This window comes from Gallinula chloropus (genome assembly GCF_964237585.1).
Source record: "Gallinula chloropus genome assembly, chromosome: 4".
In the NCBI taxonomy this organism is placed as follows: Eukaryota; Metazoa; Chordata; class Aves; order Gruiformes; family Rallidae; genus Gallinula; species Gallinula chloropus.
In genome coordinates this window covers 80,223,983-80,246,130 of record NC_140088.1, presented here as the reverse complement: position 1 = coordinate 80,246,130, position 22,148 = coordinate 80,223,983, and the positions used below count along the sequence as shown (strand labels likewise).

Below are 22,148 nucleotides of genomic sequence, written 5' to 3'. Positions count from 1 at the left end.
TTTAAGCACTACACAAGAAGAAATTAGAAAGAACATTACTCTGAAAGTTTATGCTCCATAGGATATTGTTTCAGCAGATTAATCTGTCTGTTTCTCTTTGCTCATTTTGGTTATCTTCTAGATGCTGAAAGCTATAGATAGTTTATTGTTTAATTGAATAACCATTGCCACAATTAGACATTAGCCCTGAAGTGCCTTGGGATGTCAAACATGTCTTTAACTATTCTCTCAGGTAGACATGTCATTGCCTGAAGATCCTGCCCACTGGCACTGTATTCTCACAACACTCAGAATAATCACAAAACCATTTACTCATATTGTCAGCACTGTCTATAACCCTCCTTAATAAGCTAGTTAGGCAGTTACCTGACATCTGCCAAGGCATTTGAGGCGCTCTTGATGACATTAAGAGGTCTGTCCCAAACACAGAATTAAAACAGATTGGGTACTTAATGCACTGGCCATGCACCATTTTCATTTTTTTTTAAATTAACATATTAATGTCTTACTCCTAATAATCACTCTATAAGAAAAAAATAAAATATATCCAGTAATAAAACTAGTAACTCTGAATTAACAACTTCTAATTTTCACAAAACAGGCATCTTAAAGTGCATATTTCAACTGATAACCATTATTATCTTCTATTAATAGACTCAAGATGAAAACTGGTGTCTTGACTCCTGGTAGTAAGAGTGGGAAATAAAGAAGAATGAACCATGGGAAACAGTTCCTCAGTATTCATTAAAACAAATAATCAGAAGTATGCTTTTCTCTGGAGTATTTAATTTATTTGTATTTTCTGCTCCTGAAATAAAATCAGTAAAATAAAACAGAAAGTTCAGTCAAATCAGTGATTATTGCAGAGTCTCAGTAATGTGTGTCAGTCTAAGACATCTGATTAAAGAATCAAGAAACAAATACCTTATGCAAGGTAATTGACCTATTGTCACTGAAGAAGAATTAGCCCTTGATATCAAAAGATAAATTCAGAAGAGGAAAAAAATATAGTCTCCTATATCATCAGAAAAACAATGACAGAAGTGGTAAAATAAAATGATCTTGCATCCAAAATACTCTCACATCATCCAGAACAGACAATTTCTGCTACTGAACCTTATACCTTTCTAGTATTTCTGCAAAACCAAAGTTTTTATTCTCAAAATCACAACAAAAATATGACAGGTTTTGGTGAAAGACTTACAGTAAAGGTGCAAATTAAAATCCTCTCAAAAAAACTTTACTTTTAGTCTTCATTCGAAGAAGTGTCAAAAATCAGGTCACACAACACAGAAATCTGGAACTGGGTATGCAAAGCCAACAGCCTAACATTGATCACCAACACTATTAAAAAGCCTTGATTCAGTGTCTGCTTATACAGAGCAGACTGCCAAGTCCTTGAATGTATTTGTTTCAATGATACACATCGCCTAAGAAATTCCCCACAGAAAATGTACCCAACAACACAGCAGATGTAATTCAAGTTCCTGATTTACTGCAGTGCAGAATTGGCAGTATCCCAACACTACTCTGGCAACTGCCCAACTATCAGAAGGTGCAATACACCTTTAGGAATATTTTAAGGAGAAGGAGAGAGAGAGGAAAAATTAAAAAGAGAGAGCGAGACCAGCCCTGCTGCAGCAGCAGTTCTTTACATGACTTCCACCGAAACTTATGGATTCACAAGCAGAATGAATATATATGCTCCCTGCAGAGGTCCACCTCAAAATTCACTGACCCAGAGAGATGCTGCAAACAGCCAAATTCTGAGTTTACTGCATATTCAGAGCATTTAAAATATTTAAGTGTCTCATATCTATAGGACCAAGGTAGAAATATTCTCTAGGGGCTCTCAGATAGGAACATTCAGCAAGCATGGACAGTAAATGCAGAAGCGTGAGCCAGGCCTCAATAGGCAGGTGCATCTTGTCCAAAAAACAATGTCAAAAGCAAGATACTGAAAAATACAAGAGAGTAACTTTACTGATAACTCTGCAAGACAATAGCTTTACTGATAACTCGGAATATCACCAGTGGAAACATCAGCTTGATTCTCACACACGTCTCTAGTGATTCCTTTCTGTAGTGTTTTAGGTTTTAAGTGTTATATCTATAAAATATAAACATATACAGCTATGGATCACATATATTTGTACAGAATAACTTGGGTTTATGATACCACCATCATAAAATGTCTGGAACACATACAGAGCATAAAAACTCCTTCATAACACAAATGCATGCATCAGAAGACAAATTTTAGTGAGGTGGTCTCAGCAGAGCTGTTCTGTTTTGAAGTCATGCACCAATAGCTAAAGAAGCTTTTAGCTCATTTTTGTCACACTTCGTTGCACAATTAAGTCAGGCTATGCAGAAACGTACAGCAACTTTGGCTTCACTTTTTGTTGGTTTTTTATGTGCTGCTTTCACTCCTGAGGGGTTTCGGGGCAACTGTGAGAGAACCATGAATTTGCTATATGTCACTTTTATTCTAGGACTTAGAGTTTGACTATTAGATTCCCACTTTTAAAGACTACTCATAGATCTGTTTCTCACCTGCCCTCGCACAGAACTGCTGTACATACATTACACAGATCTACAGCTGCAAATGAAACTACAGCTTAGCCATTTAGCTAAGACACACTGACACACCTTACAGCTACATCCAAAACCCCTGCTTGATTTTGCGTGTGATGCACAATGCTTGGATAGATGACAGTACATCTCGTCCATGGGAAAAGCACACTCCTGAGGAAGCTCTTCAAGTTCCCTGCCAGTCGCTGCCCTGAGTTCATCTCCCCAATGCCTTCAGATGATTCTCTAACACAACCTGACACAAAGCTACACAAAGTCAACACTCCAGCATTTTCCAGACATCATGCTCTACCTCAAGAAACAAGCTAAAATTTTCATCTAAGAAAACCCTAGGTATTTCTGTAGCAACCAAAGAGTTGTGCTCCTTAGTTACTTCCCAAATTTCATTTATTTTAGGCTTTGGTAGTTGGGCAAAGCCAACTCTGGAGATGTCCAAGCAGCTAGCCCACAACAAACACTTTTGGGTCTTGTGATTTGCCATGGTGATGTAACTCAGAAAACCTGGCTAAGACCGTATGGTGATACTACAGCTACTGGACCTTGAGAATTTAGTTCTAAGTATGGAACTATCCAAAGAGACCAGTTTAAATTATGTATCTTTATCCTTTTCACAGGGGCTTCCCATGCCACTCTCCCCCCAGCCCTTAAGCATTCCAGTATTTACACAAGTGGATGTTTTTCATCCCAGATTGTATGACAAGTGGGGACTGTGGAAAAAAGCAAGACAAAACATAATCGTACAAATACAGCTATTTACTGCACGTTCTGCCTACCACTGTCAGCAATTGAGAAACTAAAGAGATTGGTATTACTCCTTTCAGATGCCAACATTCACTACAGTAATAACTCAGTTTTATACACAACATTTTTTCTCTCCAATCTTTTTCTCTCAACAGTGTCCCCTGAAAACACTGACTGTCATTAAAGCATAGAAGGCTGCACACCTGAATGACATAAAAGCACACAAACACACAGACATTAGACAAGAGCTTTTCCCACCCACAGATATTAACTGTAAAATTCAGTTCTTTAAACACTTGCTCTTTTCTAAGAATCAACACAATCAAAAACAGTAACTTACTACTAAAGTGCTACAGGCTGATAAATTTGTTACTGATAAGAGGTTAAATTTAAAATAAACATCTTTTAATCTTCTCAGTAGGGACATATGGAAGGTAGGAGCATACATATCCTATCAGGCTTTTGTTGAAAAGTTCTTGAAAAGACTAAAGCACACTTCACAATAATCTGAGTTGGGATTTCCTCTGTATTTAAAAAAACCTCCAAAAACCCACAAACATTATAAGCAGTAGCTAAGATAGTTCCAGGTTCAATTGCTCAGAAACTAAAGGGAAAGTGATCACAAAAATATGTTGTCCTACAGAATTGCAATTAAGAAACACATAATGTTTTATTAGCAAATTAGTTTGGACAGTAGGTCATCCGAATGTTTTCTGCCAATGCGGTATCTTTAGAGAGGAAAATAAGGGAAGCTTAAAGACACACAAGACTTACAGAAAGAGTAAGTAAAATATCACTGATACATGCAAGCAGAAATTTCAAAGAGCGTGGCTGAAAACCACACACAGACACTGTATGACTAAATAGGGAAGGTAGGGAAAAAGAAGTAATTATTAGAGACACATCCATTTGCTTATATGCAAAGCATTTATTGCCAAAGATTCATCTCTGCCATCATAGCAAACATTTAAATTTTGATCTGAAAAATTCTGTTCAGCTGTCAAGATGTATACACACCCTTACAAATCTGCTAAAACTTTGGTTTCCAAAGAAAATGCCAATTAGAAACTTATAGTTGGAAATATCAAGAATGACTATTATGCAGATATGAAAGAAGAACTTTTTTATTCTTTTAGATAGAAAAATATTTACTTTGTTCACTTGATATATATTTTAAATGAGTTCCTTACATAGGTTTGAATAAAGGTAACAGGTAACAAAAATCAGGTATCTATGTCAACTAAACATCAATTCTGAAATTTTGCCTTGTAGGTTTTAAGCCCTTTTATCGTTAACTTCCCATCAAATGAAAGTAGTATGATGACTGGCACATGAAGAATAACTCGAGCTGAACTGCCACTTTTAATAACCCAGTTTCCATTTAAACAGTGAGATGGCCGTAGGGTTTGAGAATTTGTCACTACCATGTACACCCGCTGATAGTAAAGTAAATGCAGATGAGATGAGCCAATTTTAAACAACATGCTCCATTTTATCCCTTTGGTTATTAAAAAAAAAAACTAGATAGATACTATGAAAATTAACTACTTTAATTTTTTAATCCTCCTTTAAAAAAAGCCCTGTGTATTAAATACTGTTAATTATTTTCAGCATTTCATACATGCAATAGAAATTCACCTTTCAGCAAGCACAGCTGACAACATAGATATGAACAAAATTTTCACAATGAAAAAGTTTTGATCAAATAAACAGAGCAACTGTATTAGTTTTCATGTTAGCATTTAGAGATAAAGACTTAGCTTATCCACACTGAGTCATTAAGTTGTGCCTCAGGGAGGTCACACACACAGGTCAATTAACAGCTCCAACAGTTGCAGCTATTTTAATAGATTTTTCTAATGAACACAGAAGATTAGCACCCCATTTCAGATTTCAATGCAAGTCATACCCTCAAAGGGAAGAAAAAAAAAGTTGTAACTTAAATTCAAATTTAATATCTCCCCTGCACCCCTCAAAACCTTCTTCATGACCAAATTGTTTTACGTCTGAGCTTGAGCTCAGAGATTTTTATCTGGCACGTTCAATAAAAAGTCATCAGGTTGTATACTCCAAGCTCATTTTTGAAGCTCAGAAACAAGCAGACTTATTCTAACCTGGCTATCCCATTGCTTATCTCCTGCAGTACCGAAAGAATTTTTCCAAAGGTCTAGCTTCTATCTTTGGAATTCTATTTTTAAGAATACATCTTTTAGAAGAATACATCTTCAATACATATGTTGAATTTGTGAAACAAAACAAAACAAACAAAAAAAACCCAACAAACAAAAAAAGGATTTGTTGAAATTCATTATCCTAAAAACAGAAAACTGAAAGTTGTCTGCAGATTTCATGGTATTTCCTTACCAAACACATCTCAATTCAGTCAATAAAATGTTCAAGTTCATTGCAATAAAATGTAAAGCTACAACTCAGAGTAACAGAACATATTTTTCTGGCTTCAAAATGCTGAATTTTTTTTAATTAAAAATTGTGTTAACTTTCAGGTTAGCCCATTAAACATTAAATCAGAGATGTGAAATGCTAGAGCAAACATATTTTGCATTAGCATCTATATCCCGAATTGCTAAACTTCCCATTAAATCTACTGAATAAATCATGGCGGGAGGACGGGGGGTGGAATGTCAAGAGGCAAGTAAATAGAAATGACAGGCAAACAACCAAAGTGAAGATGAAGTCTCACGAAAGGAGTGACAAATGAAATCAGTGCAAGAGAATTGCAAAAAGCACTTCAAGTTAACCCAGATTACACAATTTTCTGTGTGCACATTGTATTTTCTGAGACACATATTTCCTGGTAACATTTTGCCTACCTTGAGCATACACAGCCTTGACTCATTCAGCATATAATTTAAATTTAAACCAACAGTTCGATTGAGTTATTGAGTCTAACCAAAAACACATAATGGACACAAACCAACTGCCTAGAAAAGGAAAAATCACCAGCACAACAGTCCCTAGCAAATCAGTCTGCAAAGAGAATAAAGATCATATTGGTCTAATTAAAATTATCTATCCACCTATAGATTTTGGCATTGTGTGTTTCCCATACATAGCTGATTACTGAGTTTCATTAGACATTAATTTAACTTTGCTGCATGGTCAAGGCTTAGCAATAAAGTTTGTTCAATCACATCTTTTTCCCGATGGCCAATAGAAGAAACCTCACACTCATATAAAAGGCAGCACACAGGGCAATGCTCAAAAAAATACCAGAAAACCCAGAAAAAGATGCATTAAGAATGTGGTTCAGGGCCAGCAAGTGAAAATTTGATAAGCCTTTTGTTTCAGTAAATTGCTTGCATAAACAAAGCAATCACAATCCTCAGATCTCTACTGTACATCTGAGCTGACATTAGATCACGTCCCTGCTAATTATAAGCCATGTTAGATATGTCGATTTGGCACCTCTGGCACAAAAAGCTGGTCACTACTATTTTGACAAAATTGAAGTGAGACTAAATGACAACTTCTTCAAATGAGAAGGCATCCCACATCCCCTAAATTTATATAATCTCACACTGGTTACAAAAATTAATACAAAACACATCACCAAGCAAGAGTTGCTGTTGGCTGCCTCCCTGGCAGCAGCAAATTTCTCTGCTGTTTGACGATGAAAACAAGTGGCTCATTTATGTTCACAGACTGTGTGATGGGTGAGGGAGCTGGCATTAAACACTGTCCTTAATACACTTTAGAAGGAATTAATTCTTTGAACGTCATACGAAAGGAAGCAGAAATACTTACTAGTACAGAACTTCATTTGCTTCATGCCTTTCATATCTAACAGTTTCACACATCAGTCTGAAAGAGAAGGGAATAAGTCATTTTTAATTACAATCCCTATCGGTGTCACTTTCTAAAGTTAGTCAGCATTTCCACATTTGCCTCCAGCACTTGCAGAAACTCAGCATCAATTTAAAGATAACTTGATTTTTAACTGAAAAGAAAAAAATTGTTAAATGTAAGTATTAACATTATTAGTTCATCCAAGATCAGATTCGATTTAGGACTCTAGATGTAATTGGTCCCATAGAAAAAAGAAAATCTGTAACATGGTTAAAATGATATTGATCTAATTTATTACAGTAATCTGATAAAATTAAGTTGCTTTATAAAGAAACAATTCAGAATTTTAGACGTGGATGGAAATTGATGATATGCAACACTAATCAGAAATACCGTGACGTAAAAACCTCTCTCTTTTTCAAGTCAAGCCCAATAGATAAAACAAGAAATTATGGCACATGGTAAATCAATACTTCTCATTTTCCTAGAATTCAGCAACTTAAAAATTACCATGAGATTTTAATGCTGAAATCCCGGAGGGCTCAAAGTGGAAAGAATTTCCTGTAGGAAAATCCTGTCTAGAGGAAAGGATTAAAGCACTTTTGCATTCACTGTCAGCCTAATAAATGTGGCATAATAGAGAGCAACAACAACAGAACTTACCATGTACTAGGAAATGCAACGTTAATTTGGTATTAAAAAAAAAACATATAATTTCTCTCTGTTTTTTTAAGGAAATGGACCCTGTAAATTATTGGGGGAGGTGGTAAGGAAACAAACCCTCATGGACTTTGGCTCTGAAGCAGACTGCAAACACCAAGGGTATTTGACAGTCAGAGAGAGATTTGCCTAAGAGGCTCATGTGAACATTCAAGTGATGAAATATATTTAAATTTGGGATCCTCACAGGATCAATCACCAGAACCTCAGTGAACCAATGACCGGCTGCCTGCAAGTCTCTCTTAAAAGTAGACAAGTGCTCTCAAATTCCTACTGAAGCAAAAAGCCTCAAAAACATTGATCTGAGGCCTGGAAGAGTTAGTGTGGATTTTGTGTTACATGTAAAATGCTTCTTACTGCCATTTCCAATCATTTCCAAGATCATTTCAACAGCCAACATGCTGCTACAGACGTTACCTTAGGACTCATCTTTTTCAGTATTTTACTTATTAATTCAGCCCACTTAAAAAAAAAAAATAATGCTTTCTGGGTCCAGAAGGAGAAGGCTTATAGTGATATCCTGATCATTCATAAACTTTAAATTGAAAATTGAGATCTTAATTCTACTTGTAAAAAACAAAAGCAAATATAAAAACCTCAACCAACCCCAAAACCCCCACAAACCTCCAATTTTACCGTCATGGCCTTTCCCCCACCCCCATATTTTAGATCTAACTCTTTAGACCATCTTTGAGAGCTTTTCTTCCAGTCAAGGTCTGTATTGCATATAGTTGAGCATATGCATAGTATATCAATTTCAGCTAATGAAAAATCTTCTTGTTTCCTGGTATAGCAAAACTTTTGGAACCACGGAACCTTTTATTTTTCAGACACTGCTCCCTGCCATAAAGCCAGGTCTTTGTCAAAATCCCTTACAGACCCCAAAAAGCTACTGTCTGCTTCTACCTCCTGAGTCCTCATCTTCTTGCTCTGATTCTCTGTTTTGAGAGGAAAGGGGAGAGTGGACATGAGGTTACGGTTGAGAAGATACCAGAAAAGTGATTGCTAGCAGTCAGATTTAAAAATTGAAGCACTGCTCAAGGATAGCCTGTGCCCTACTGGTCTGAACGATGCTGGGCAATGGGCCATCTAAGAGTAGGAGTTATAGGAAACAGAATCACTTTAACAAGCGAGTTCTGTTCCCCTCTGAATTGGGAGCGAAGGAAGTACATTCTTGCTTAAGTCACGCAAGTTCATCACTGGCCCCGTCTGAGCTTTAAAGCATTATTAGGCAGCAATACGGGAGAAAATGCCTCTTAAAGAAAGTAGTTGTGTGTTTCAATTCTTGTGGTAAACTGGAAAAGTTAGAAATTGGAGAGGCCAAGTAGTGCAAACTAGATTGCTCCCTAGAACTGAGTTAGTTCTGGTTCATACTGGTGTCTTGAAGGTGATCTTTGCCTGCTTCCTAAACGAACCTAATAAATTCAAGCTGAGATCATCAGCAAGCCATAAGGTAAGTTATTCACTACTAGAGGCTATATTTAATACACCAGTTTCTGATGCATCTCCGAGGTTTCTGTGGCATCCCACTGCCACAAGAAAAGTACCCTAAAGGACACCATAAAAGCTTTCTGCCTCACATCTGCCTGGAGCCCAGCCTTTTCCATGTATGGTACTGTAAACAGAAGCTCTCTTCTAGGAATTCACTGTGCTGGGAAAGCGAGTTCCACACATTCCTCAGCAAGGACCTCACTCTGCACAGGAAGCCAAGAAGCACACATCAACATACCACGCAGCCATATGTGCGCACTTTGATCTTGTAAACAAGTTAACATCAGTTCAACTCCAGCTATGCAAAACTTGATGTGTTAAAAGTCTTGCATATAATACCACAGCTAACTGAATGTGATCGTGGCCTCTTTCCAAAGCAGAATTACAGAGCCTCCTTTGAAGTCAAACATTCACATTGCAAAATGTGTCTTGAGCACTTCTGGAGAAAGAAAACCACGCCTTTTATTTTCTCCAAATTACAGAATACTGGTTTGGGAATGCAGACTGACAGAATGACAAAGAAAGAGGGCAGAAATTAGAACCTAAACCAGCATCAATCACGTCAAAGTTGTTTCTGCATCTTCAGATGTGTCAAATGTTGGCAAACCCCAGCATGCAAAATAACAGAAATTCACCTTTTCTCCCCCAGATCATACAGTTGTGCTGGCCACCTTCTACTGATGTGCAAGTAGCCTTAGAAATCTCTACCTTTAGATGTTTATGTGAGGACAACTGAAAAAAAATTACTTTTAAAAAGACCACAACTCTTTACAAAAGATAAGAAGTTCACCTGGAAGCTTTTACTTGAATTTATTTGCTTCTTGAAGTATTTCAAGAAAAAATATGTTCATGTTGTTACTTAGTAATTTCCTATTAAGCATCATTTGCATGTGTAGTGCATCATTTGTCTAAAACTTCCAAACAAAAGCAAGCACAAAGTGAAGCACCGGCTGAATAACAGACTCCACTCTCAGGATTATTACTTTGCATAAATGATTTGGACTATACACAAACTTTTATTCAGGACCAGAACTTGCACTCTGTAAATAAAGCATTTACTTTGAGCCTGAAAGTTTGAACAGAACAACCACATCCATAACAGAAATCAGGAGGAACATGTAGGGATACACGTACGCACACAGAGATGACAAAAGCATTTGATGGATATGGTGCCAGCCAGCTTTTCAGTTTGAGGCAAGGCACACAAGACTAGTGTATAGTTACCAAACCAACTATTCCGTTGCTTTGTTACCACATAAACATGTATGTGTTTTTAATGATAAAGTATCGTACCTTAGCTGATGCTCTCTCAGATTAGACAAGGCTTCCATTCCATGTAAATAGGAATACACAATCTCCAAATCCTACAAACATAAGGAAAACATTATTAGGATTCTCTAGTAAGGAAAGCAGGAATATCTGAAGTAGAACATTTCCAAGAGGCTAAAGGCAAGTTGCAGGAATACCTTTGGCTACATATTGGAACCTAACATGGGGAAGAATGATGGTACGTCTACATAGGAAAATATAAACACAGAAACCTTTCTGATTTTGCAGTCACTACTCATGTCCAGGAAACAAGTCTGGTCCAGAATTCCAGTGAGCTACTTTGCAACTACCACTGTCCAGCCTCCCGATGCCACCACACCCAAACACCTTCATTTATTTCATAAAGCAAGCTCAGAGAAATTGGTCTTTTCATGCTCAAGGGGAAACAAGAAGACACAAAGCAGTCTAACAAAATCCTCCATTGTACATAAATATTTATAAAATTGTATCCTCTTCAAATGGAAGGCTAACCACAAGCTTAAAGTGAGGAAAAAATAGTTGGTATGAACAAAAAAATAATTGGCACAATTAAAAAAAAAAAATCACTATAGCACTTAATAGCCCAGAACTTCTAGGGTGATTTAACTTGTGAAATTGATGCTGTTTCATCATTCATCTTTTTAAACATCCTGATTAAGAGACACTATTATTCATAACTCATTGTCAACCACTAGTTGACAAAGTTGAGGATAAACACCTATAGCACTCTCAAAACTTACTGTAAGAAGATGTTTTCAAGTAATGAAAACAATCAAAGCTATAAATTTACGATATATTTTGTCACTGGGAAGCATTAGTGTATTTCAAGCTGACCATAAAGTAGAGAAATAACTCTGTTTTCAAACACAATGAAAGAAGGCTAATGTGGCATTTGGGCAAAGACATTAGGACTGAAGTCCCACAGAGAGCTTGAATTTAAGGAAAAAAAATCCATTTAGATACATGAAGTGTAGAAATGTTACTGTACTTGTTTAAACCATGGTACAGATAAGAAAATGTATCAGGAGTTACACTCAACAGTTAAGACTAAATAAATTACTTTCATTCAGTATTGAAAAGAACATCTTTTTCTCAAACTGAAAAAAAAAAAAAAAGAGGCAAATATTCAGTTTGAAAAAAAGAAGAAGAAATGCAAAAGTCAAAGCACTGCAATTTCGCTTCTATTCTGGTACTCCTGCTCCCTTGCCCTCTAGAGGCTCTGGTCCTCCTGTGAGGAGCAGAGGACTAATCAAGGACAAGAGTAATTACGCATGGTTTGGGATGGAGGCACTTTACACACAGAGGGCTTTGAAGAGAAAATACAGTAGCCACTTGCTTTTTGGCTTCTCCCACCCCCTTTTTTGTTTTTAAACTGATAAAATCATGTGAAAGCATGTCTGCCACAGTCAGTGACCTGCTCACTTGCCAGACAGGCTGGGAGTAAGCAGAAGCTCCTGGGAGCCCGATGCCAGCAGCAGAGTGAGACACAAGCCCGACAGACCCCATGGCACTGCCGCCACTCATCCGGGTGTGCCGGACTCTGTGGCACAAGCCACCAGCTGCCGTGGGACGCTGAGAGTAGACACCAGGAATCAGATGCTCCTAGCAGTGGATTACACGTAAAAGAGCCTGGCCAGAAGGTGCTACTGTAATTCCTTTTCAACAAGCGGACGCACAACAGAAGGAGAATAACCCTTTGCCACCAACTCGCACTGAGGTTTCCCTCAAGTGGCACAGATTTCACACGCCGTGAAAGACAACGCAGACCCATTGAGAATGCTGCCATGTACAGGGATCCAAAGAGCTAAAAGTAGAAGTGTGTGGTAAAAGAGTTCCACAGACATTTGTTTTCCAAAACTGCTGCATGACACAAACCTAGCGACAATTGCTTCAGATGTACTAAGCAGTGAAGAACCCAGGTTATGTTCCATGAGTGACTTAAAGCAGGGGGGATGCATTTAGTCACTGAAGGGTGTCATTCTGACCAGTGTTCACAAACAATTGACAAGATAAGTTTACTGAACATTTTTCTTTAAATAGAGATAACCCTTCTTCAAAATGCAAGCATACTTGTTAAGTATTTGCATATATAACATCCCATAGGTTCCCATCACCAGGAACTGCAGATGACGGAGCTCCTTGCCTCTCAAATCTGCACCTGGAGATCCACAAAAGGGAAGGGAGGGGAAAAAAAGAAAAAAACCTGAACACATCTTTACTTGTGCTTCCATCAGGGCCTGCTGGGTGCAGCAACACAGGGAAGATAAAATTGAAAACATCTCATTACAGAGAGAGCCAAGGTGTTTCTTTTTATTTGCACAAAGAAAGAAAAAAAAAAGCAGCATGAAAACAGACCGGCGCTCCCGGCTGCGGTTTCCTATCAAAGCAAACAGTCATTATAACACTGCATCAAATCAGACAGCGGTCTCTGAAGTGTGCTGCAGCCGCCCTTTAAGCTGCACGTTTACACGGGGCGTCTAGCAGGAAAGAGCTCCCTCTAGCACCGAAATTTGGGTATTGAAACTCAAGTAACACCCAGCATCATTGCCTTCAATTAAATTCTCCATGATGATGGTGCCAGGCACAGTAAAATACAGCAGAGGCAAAAAAGCTGAATATATGTTCATATATTGCGACTGGGCACTGCACCCCTCCTGCCAGCCTGCAGCATTAAAGTGTAGAAAAGCAATTAAAACAAAAGAATCAGAACATCAAGGTGGTGTCATTGGGTCACCTCCCTTTTCCATTTGCCTCTGGAAAAACTACACTTTCCTTAACTTCGCAAACGTACTCGTTATGGAACACAAGTAGCTGTTTTAGCTTCTTAATTAAAAGTGAATTAATGGAATGCAAGAGTCCTTCAGAAATATCTGTGCCAAGTGTTGTAAAATCCTGTAAACACATTCCAAATGCTGGAAATGATGGCTTAAGAAAAGCCATTTCACAAAAATAACGCGCACACAAACTCAGGCATGTAAGCTGTGTATGTGTTTAATTCTGATATCCTAGTCACTGGCTAAAAACCTAAAATTTTTGAATTCTCCGGGAAAGAACTTGGTCTTTCAAGCAGGAGGTGACCTGCCTCTGCTAAGTATGCTGGCTACCTGAGCACAACCTTAGAGGAGCTGCTAAATTCAGTCCCCCCGTGACTTCCGCAGACCCTTCTGCTTGCTCGCAGCGTCCACGACAGCTGCCTCTGACCCAGCCGCAGCAGCCCAACGCGCGCAGGTGACAGCAGCCGAAGGAACGAACGATGCTTCCTCGGTGGTGGCTTTTACCACGCAAATACTGAAATCACCACCGGGTGGCAGACCGAGCCCCCAAAACTTCAGAGAAAGTCGTTCTTGACGCAGTTTCTCCCTTTATTTTTTAAAATACAGGTTTTTTCTAACAGCTTATAAAACTCGAGAGGAGCAAAGTTGATCATCACTGCCAGCTACGAGTGGTTAAATATTCTTCTATGGGAAGAACTATTTATACAAAAGCACAGGGAACGCACCAACTTCTGCTCTCTAGTTTTTATTCAGCTAGCAGAATTTTAAGAAAACATAGCAAAAGCAATGCAAAGGCTCAGCTGATCGTGCTACAAGAATCAAGCTCTACAAAAAGTTAGTGGTGACAGATTAAAAAAAAAAATCTCCATGGAAACTCCAAAACCAAAAATTAAATGCAAAGCACAAATTAGTGCAGTTTTTAAAGCATGTTTTTATTTAAATGAGGACTGAAAGACTGAAATCCAATCTATGCTTAAATTTGTACCACAGCCAAAGTCATACGCTTGGGTTGCTGTGTGTGGAACAGCCCAAAATTTGTTTAATTCAGTGTTATTTCTTAATTTGTTTGTTTCCGCGGTGTCAGCTGCCTCAGTTTAAAGTTTTGACTGTACTTGGAAACAGAACCGAGACACCCAAGTTTTAACACAGCTCAGCTTCAACTACATCTGCAGAAACACATCAGTCTGCAACCTTACCTCTGCTCTCCATTCTAATAAAAATCTGCATTTCTCTCCATTTCATTAGTGCTTCAAACATATTTGGCAATGCCAGTTACACAAACCAGACAAACCCAAACCAGAATGCTGGCCCCAAATTCATGTGAGCTTAATGAAGAAACTTACTGAAGTAAAATGAGAGGGATGTGAAAACTTGTTACTTTGGACTGAAAAAGTTAAACCTCTCTAAAAATTACAGACTGACTCTGTTTTCAGTCCTGGTTTGCATTTATATGTGACTGACTACAGCCACGACTCGACTATTCATCCTTGCCACAGTTAAACAGCAAAATGCTGAGCTGAGAAAGTCACCGCGCTCTCAGCAAGAAATTCACTCATTTCTGTGAAGTGGCAAACAAGCAGAGAGACTATTTAATCTTACAACAGTTTGGTTTATTTGAAATCAAAGGGTAAAAGTAAAACACCAGCCAAGTCCTTAATTCACTGCCTTGGAGGATGGGGTGGGGGAGAAAAAAGCCTTCTCAAAGCACCCAATATGCATCTTCGGCTCAAAAAGATCTTCCTGCTGAGCACGCAACGGTTTCTGAAAGGCTCATCTTTCTTAAAATAACCCACTTCATTTGGCCAACACTAGTAGCACCAGAATGTGAGGGGAGGGATGGGTGGAATGGGTGGGTGCACCCTCTCCCCATCCCACCTCACTCCCCATCCAACCAGACAGTCCCCAAGCCCAGGTTTCACTGTCCCACTCAGTGCCTCCCCCACTGCGCTCCTGCCACCTCCCTGGCCACATGGACCAGACTTCAGGCTTCTCTGTTGGCAGCGTGAAACCCATGAGGTCCAGTGTCAGGGTCATGGAGGCAGCAGCTCCTATGGTGGGGTTAAGTAGGACCTCAAAGTCTTCAATGGGTTTATACAGACCATGAAACTGCTGGCAGGAAGGAAGGTGTTTGTTGTTTCTACATGGCTGACAACTTCTAGCTCAAAGTGGAAACTCCCTTTTCTATTCAACTATTTTAATCCTTTTTTCCCCAAATTGCAATATACTAACAAGAGCAGCAATGCCAAGTTTTACTGTCTAAGGAGCAGCGAAGCCACAATCCAAACCCAGGCTGCAGAAGTCCTGCATCTCTATCCTTACAGCAGCAGGATTTTTCTCCCACCGGATTTGACTGTCGACCATTCAGATAGCTATACCAAGCATTTATATTCTTTTCTTTTCCTCTAGCATTGATTTAGCACCTGCCTGCAAAGGCTCCCCAAGGCCAAAGCAGTGTTTCCTTTGGTGATGCTGGCAGACTGGACTACAGCATCATCTATCCCGTCTGGCTTAAACAGAAACTTCCATGTTCACAGAATAGACATGTCTGCTCACATCTGGCTCTCACTGTTGGTGAGAACTGCCAGGTTCTCACCAACAGCAGCTCAGGAAACAAGTTACTGCCTTCAGAAACAGCAACCTCTAAGGGAAAGGCAGGACAGAGCAGGGGAGGGGGCGGAAAAAACCCTATGTCAGTCATCCCAGCCAAACCTATCTCTAAAAGCAAGACCTAAGAGTGAGCTCACATCTTGCAAATATTAAGCTGCCAGCAAAACCACAAAATACAACTTACACCATGACAAAAAAATCCAGCATTACTGACACCAAAATCCCTGCAATACCCACGTGAAGAATTAATCTTCACTCCAGCTTCTGAACATTCACAGTTGCTGTGCAGGAGCATGCCCAGGTATGCATGGACTAATCAGTGAGCCATACCAAGACTAATTTGTTGAAGAGATTAAAATGAAGTATTTGTCATGTACTACAAATTTTTTACATACTTTTTCTTACATCACGACCTTCGTGTTCAGGAGTGGGGGGCCGCCGCATGGGAAGCATGCCAGAATCCCAGCTATTACATTACAATCTAATATAAACTCTGCTTTTTAACTTTGCTGCACACTACACCACAGTCCTTCTCTGCAAACCCTTCTTACCAGCGTATGACATGCTATATAAAGGTGTAAAAGAAAAAATAACTAAAGCCAAAGCTATAGAACAGAATTTATTGATTTCATGCTGAATTGGCAGCTACACAGATATGAATTAAATATAGTATTGTTCTGAATGAAAAAGGGGACCTATTTTAAGCATTAATATAGAGTCTGTAATTTATTTCTGTAAATTTACCTCAAACTATCAGCTCCCAGGCAAACTGCAATCCTGGAAACTCAACATTCATGACAAATTCACAAGGACTCAGCTCAGAGTTGCTTTCATAATCATCATCACATCACCATTAGAACTTCTTTTTCTTTTGGTTGGCATGGGGCAGAAGTAAAAAGCGGAGGGGTGGAAAGCAAGAACAAGTAGTGTTGGAGATGGGTGGAAAACAAAGCCAGTGTAGGAAGAGCAATGGATGGTAGCAGAGTAGCTTTGCTGTCCCTGATTTGCCACCCCCAAGCCCAGTCTACCTTTTCATTAACTGCCTGTTCCAGGTAATAGCTTGGCTTTCCTCAGAACCACAGCTCTCCAAGCCAATGATGGGACAATCTAAAATTGAGGAGTTTCCAAACACAAATATTTTCTTACCCATGGTACAAACAGGCAACTAGGATTAAAAGACAACTTTTAAACTTAAAAGCCTGTTAAAGCCATCAAATGCCAAATTACTTATCTGAACTTCAGCCAAATGTACTAGTGGCCACTAAAGTTCTGAAAAAAATTATCATCTTAAACCTGTATAAATTTCCTGAGGGAAATTTATGACAAAATACAACTCCACACCATGACTAAGCTTGGGAACTGGCCTTAAGCGGAAAGGCACCAAGCCCTCCCAAATCTTCACCTCCTCTGCTTCAGCTAGGCAGTAGTAAAGGAATATGGAAATTATATATTGATCTTTTTAAGACTTCTTGACCCAACAAAAAACCAAACAAGTAAACAAACAAAAAAATCATTATTTTTAGCTCCACTGATGGAAGGGTAGGGACATTTGTTCTGGGTTATGGATGGATTTTTTTAAACTGGATTAGAAACAGGAGGAACAGGCAATTTTAATCTGGAACTGAAGTATCCTCAAATGAAGTTAATCAGGAACAACTCCAAAACCTCAGAAAAGAGAAATCCCATTTTCCTGGTTTGTCTTAACTGGGAGTCATCTTAGTAGAGAAAAGAAAAAAAATGCTTATCCAAATCCTTCCACCGTACTGCTGCCTCTAAAAGCCAGAGGCTGGAGAAACACCATGGGATCACAGCAAAATAGTTGTGGGGAATACAAGATGTTTCAATAAGATGCATACATCAGTCTTCCTATCTTTCAAACACGCTTTGCTTTGTGACCAGTTTTGTTCTCTCAAAAGACAATTTCACTACATGTTTATTTTTGCATTTTAGGTTGGTTTTCTAAGAGGAAGTGCGTTAAAAACCTCTAGTTCTACGTAATGTCTCACAGATTTAAATATAATAATATAAATGGGTTTTGGTTTTCAATCTTGCCAGCAGAACCTGCTCAGATATATAAAAATCAGTTGGAAGGTTTGATGAGCTATCCACATTAACAGACTTTTAACACCCGCTCAAGATAAGTACAATCAATTCGACATATCCTGCTGGTCATAAAGCTTTCAGCAGAATGAAGTAAAGAAATTAAGATGTTCATGATTATAATCATTCTATAAGATGGGGATGAACATGGAAAGGGTAGATGGGAAATTAAAGCCTGCCATCTCATAGAAGTCAGTGAACAAACTAATGAGCATAGGAAATTACAGGGTAGCGCTATGCACTTCTTTTCTGCTTTCCAGACTCTCAGAAGTCAGACAATTAAGTGCTTAATATAAAAGCCTAAGTTCTGTAGTCAAAAATCCAAACGTTGGTCACATGTCCAAATGCAAACCAAATGGTTTCAATACAAAAGATCTCTCCTACTGACTGCACAGTCCATAATTATGAAAGGCACTTAAGTTTTTCACCATTAAGAATATATATAATTGCTTTTTTATGCCTTTTCACTATTTATAGACAACAGTTGGAAGCTTGTACTAATTCTGTTCTATCCATTTTCACATTCACTACACAAACATCCACATCTTTTTTGCAGAGTTATGACAGTTCCTAGGGGCTCTTTTTTTCTTTTTTGGTAATGCTAAGGAGATCCTCAAATTGTTCTCAGACAGCCTGTCCTTTGTCCCATGTTTTCCATCAACTATATGGAATAAGACTCCTACTAAATGAAAATTGATCTTATGCTAACAAATACATCAGCTACTAAATAGATTAGGACTTACTTTGAACAATTACTTGTAGCAGAAATCAGTTTTACCTAAGTTTATCCAAACACAGAAGACTATAATGATTGGCAGCTTTACATAACAATTTGTTTAAAAAAAAATAGGGAACAAGAAACCAAACAGGGAAAATTAAGTGATACACAAGCATCCTGGTGTAGACAGGCAAAGATTAAGTCCTAACTGCAACATAGTTGTAATGAGAGAAGCATTTTAGAGGACCTCAGCCTAGAGAATGATATCAGTAAGAACAACCAGCCAGCCAGGAAAAGGAGAGTACTGTATACCCCAACATGTATCAGGTTGGGTTGCCTACCAAAAATAGGGTCAGCAGTTAGCTATGCTTAGAGGATCCCCCAAATGCTGTCAGAGCAAGATTAAGATATGATAATTCTCACATACTTTTGCTGGTGGTTGTGTTTTGGGTTGTGGGGGGTTTTTTGTATGCTTATTTAATCTACGGGTTTCAAGGCAGCCAGGATTAATATCCTTGATACTAGTGTAAGCACAAGAATTGTAGTCCAGACAATCTAGGCATAAACTAAACAGACTGCCATGAAAGAAACACATCGCTCCAGACCTGGCCTAGATGAACTCATAAAAATTTCTTTGTAGCAGGTAAGGGCAATCTATTTTCTGAAAAACCTTAATTTCTGTAAAGCCTAGGTCAGGGTACTTCAACATCCCAGCCAAGTGGTATCAACAGCTACTCCTTCAAAGGAGTCATTATAAAGCTGATGATCATTAAAATCAAACAAACAACAAAATCCCAGAAATCTACGCTTTGTAGTATACTGGTCTTTGGAACTTACCAGATCTGTTAAGTGAGGCTTGTATTGCAAATGTTGAGCAAGTAAGTCACAGTGACATTAAAGAGCTGTCTTTTGTCAACCAATCTGTAATAACTGTTCGTGTGAACATTTTATGCTTTCCAATGTAAGCAAGCTTTATAATAGTAACAGGTTAAAGAAGCAATGCTGTTCAGTGGACAAAGGGTTAACCTTTGGGACCTGCACAATCACTTGTGAACATCTGTCTATATCTGAAGCTATAATGGTCGCAACTGCTCACATTTCATCTGATTTCTCAGGAATACTGGCATTTTACCTTGTTAAAAGACAACCTTGGAATTGGCCTTGTGCCTTTGGGACTGCAAAGCCCAGCAATGATTCACCAGGGACAGTTTCAGCACTGTCCCAAGTGCTGAATATCACCATGCTCCACCCCCAGCTCATTGCCTTTCTCCCTTGCCAAGAAAATAAAGAAAAAAAAAGAAAACCAAACAAACAAACAGAAAAAAAAACCCCACACACAAACACACACACACAAACCCAGGAGCACAAACCTGACAGTCTCCTGGAGAAAAATCAGTTTCCAAGACGAATTCAATCCCAAGCCAGACAGCAATATTTATTTCCATAGACTAACCCAGAGCATCAGGGCCGCCACCGCTTTGTGAACTGGGAATTTTCAGAAGCCCCTGATGCCAAGAAGACCCCAGCTACCCCCTCCAGGAGTTGTATTTTGCAAACAGCCACCATCAACCCAAGGTTGAGCTGGCGAGGAGCCCTGAGCTGCAGCTCACTGGCTTGTGACCACGATGGTGGACTTGGCAGTGCTAGGTTAACAGTTGAACTTAATGATCTTAAAGGTCTTTTTCAACCTAAGCGATTCTGTGATTCTATGACAACTCACATCCAGAAACAAAAGAAACCAGCATGAGCTGGGAACTGCACTCTGCCAGAACTTGCAACAGAAATATCTCAATAGTACTATAACCAAGAGAAAAATACAGTGAGTTATTTTCTATGGCTGGCCTATAACCATTTTATATTGCTGGCTTACTTCCAAACAAAGCAAAAACACAAAGCAAAACAAAAATAAAGTTCGCCTTTCCATCCACCAAAGCAACAGGGGGTTTTAGCTGAAGTAAAACTGCACCTTTTCTTTAGGACAGCTTTGGTTTTATTTAATAAATATTGTGTTGCTCGGTTTCTTTATATTTATGAATCAAAAAAGCAGAAACAACAAAAGCATGAGGAAGGGGAGAGAAGATTATACCACAGCTAATTTCAAAGGTTTATACTCTGATATACATCTTTTATATTCATACATTTAAATGAAACATTTCCCAGCATTCAAACATACAACTCCTTTTTAGTTCAGCTTATAGTTTAAACAAAAACTTTGTCATTTGATTTTGTGTTTTAAAAGGAGATAGCAAAGAATCACAGGGAGGGAGGTGGGATGGGGGGGGGTGGGTGGAGGGGGTGTTTGGAGCAACTGACTTTACAGCAGCATATTTCAGAGTATTTCTTCCAACAGATATTAATCTTACTTCAAGCACCAGCAGTAGGTCACATGAAAATGATCCCCAGGCTCATGAAGTACAAATTTGCATGTCAAATCAATCCCCACTCAAAAAATTAATCTCGAAAGATGCTAGTGGTCACACCCTTTCAGAGCTGGGATTACTCTTCTCTGAAAAGGAAGCAAGCGTTAGAAAAATGCTGCAGTACTTTCCACAAAATAATCTCCAAGCCTAAATTTGTGAGCTCAAGTATGCCCTGAAACAGAGGCTGCATTTAACAGCTCCAAATATTTATCTTTTGGGTGGGTTTTTTCCCCTTCCTATGAGCAGGGTTCTGAAAGGGACCCGAGTGTATTGGTTGGGGAAGGGAGGGGTGGACAACACAGCACGGTAGTGTTTGGGTTTTGTATTTATTTTTTTTAATATCATTTGAGGATGAAACCTTTTCCAGTCTCAGACAGGCTTAGAGGGGACACAGGCCTGATCTGACTTAAACAGATTTTTGCACTCTTCCAAGGAGAACACCAGTCACCTAAGAAATTTTCAAGTCAAATGGGGAAACACCCATCAAGGTCAAGCATCTGCAGGGCTGTGTAGTGATGCACAGCCCCTTTCTGGTCACCACACTGCAAACCAAAATGGCTGCTCCTGAGTACTATAAAACAGGATGGAAAAACTGAAGTAAGTGTCTTCCATTCCCAAATGGGTTGAACCTTCTTTCAGGCACCGGGAGAGCATGTGACACCTCGGTAAGCCAACCCCACTTGCCAGAGCTGACACCTTTCTGACTCACACTACTGCTCTGACCCTTTAATGGTCCAAGTCCAACAAGCAGATGTCACATACATACCTGCAGCTAGCCCACAGGAGGCTGCCCCAGCATGAAGGGCACATGTCACTACTTCATTGGTGGCAAAGCAGGCAGATGATCTGGGTTCAGCCAGTTAAAAT

At 39.0% G+C, this 22,148-nt stretch overlaps 1 protein-coding gene across 2 annotated transcripts in view; it reads right to left on the bottom strand.

Annotated features, from left to right (window-relative positions):
- The window catches only part of RAPGEF2 (Rap guanine nucleotide exchange factor 2), a gene marked incomplete at its 5' end in the record, with an annotated part of 181,272 nt that overhangs the window by 112,180 nt on the left and 46,944 nt on the right, over positions 1 to 22,148 (bottom strand). For both annotated transcript variants that reach the window (XM_084264147.1, XM_084264148.1), the window contains 2 exons: positions 7,102 to 7,158; positions 10,648 to 10,718. In XM_084264147.1, coding sequence (XP_084120273.1) covers positions 7,102 to 7,158; positions 10,648 to 10,718 — 128 coding nt within the window. The remainder of the gene's footprint in view (positions 1 to 7,101; positions 7,159 to 10,647; positions 10,719 to 22,148) is intronic.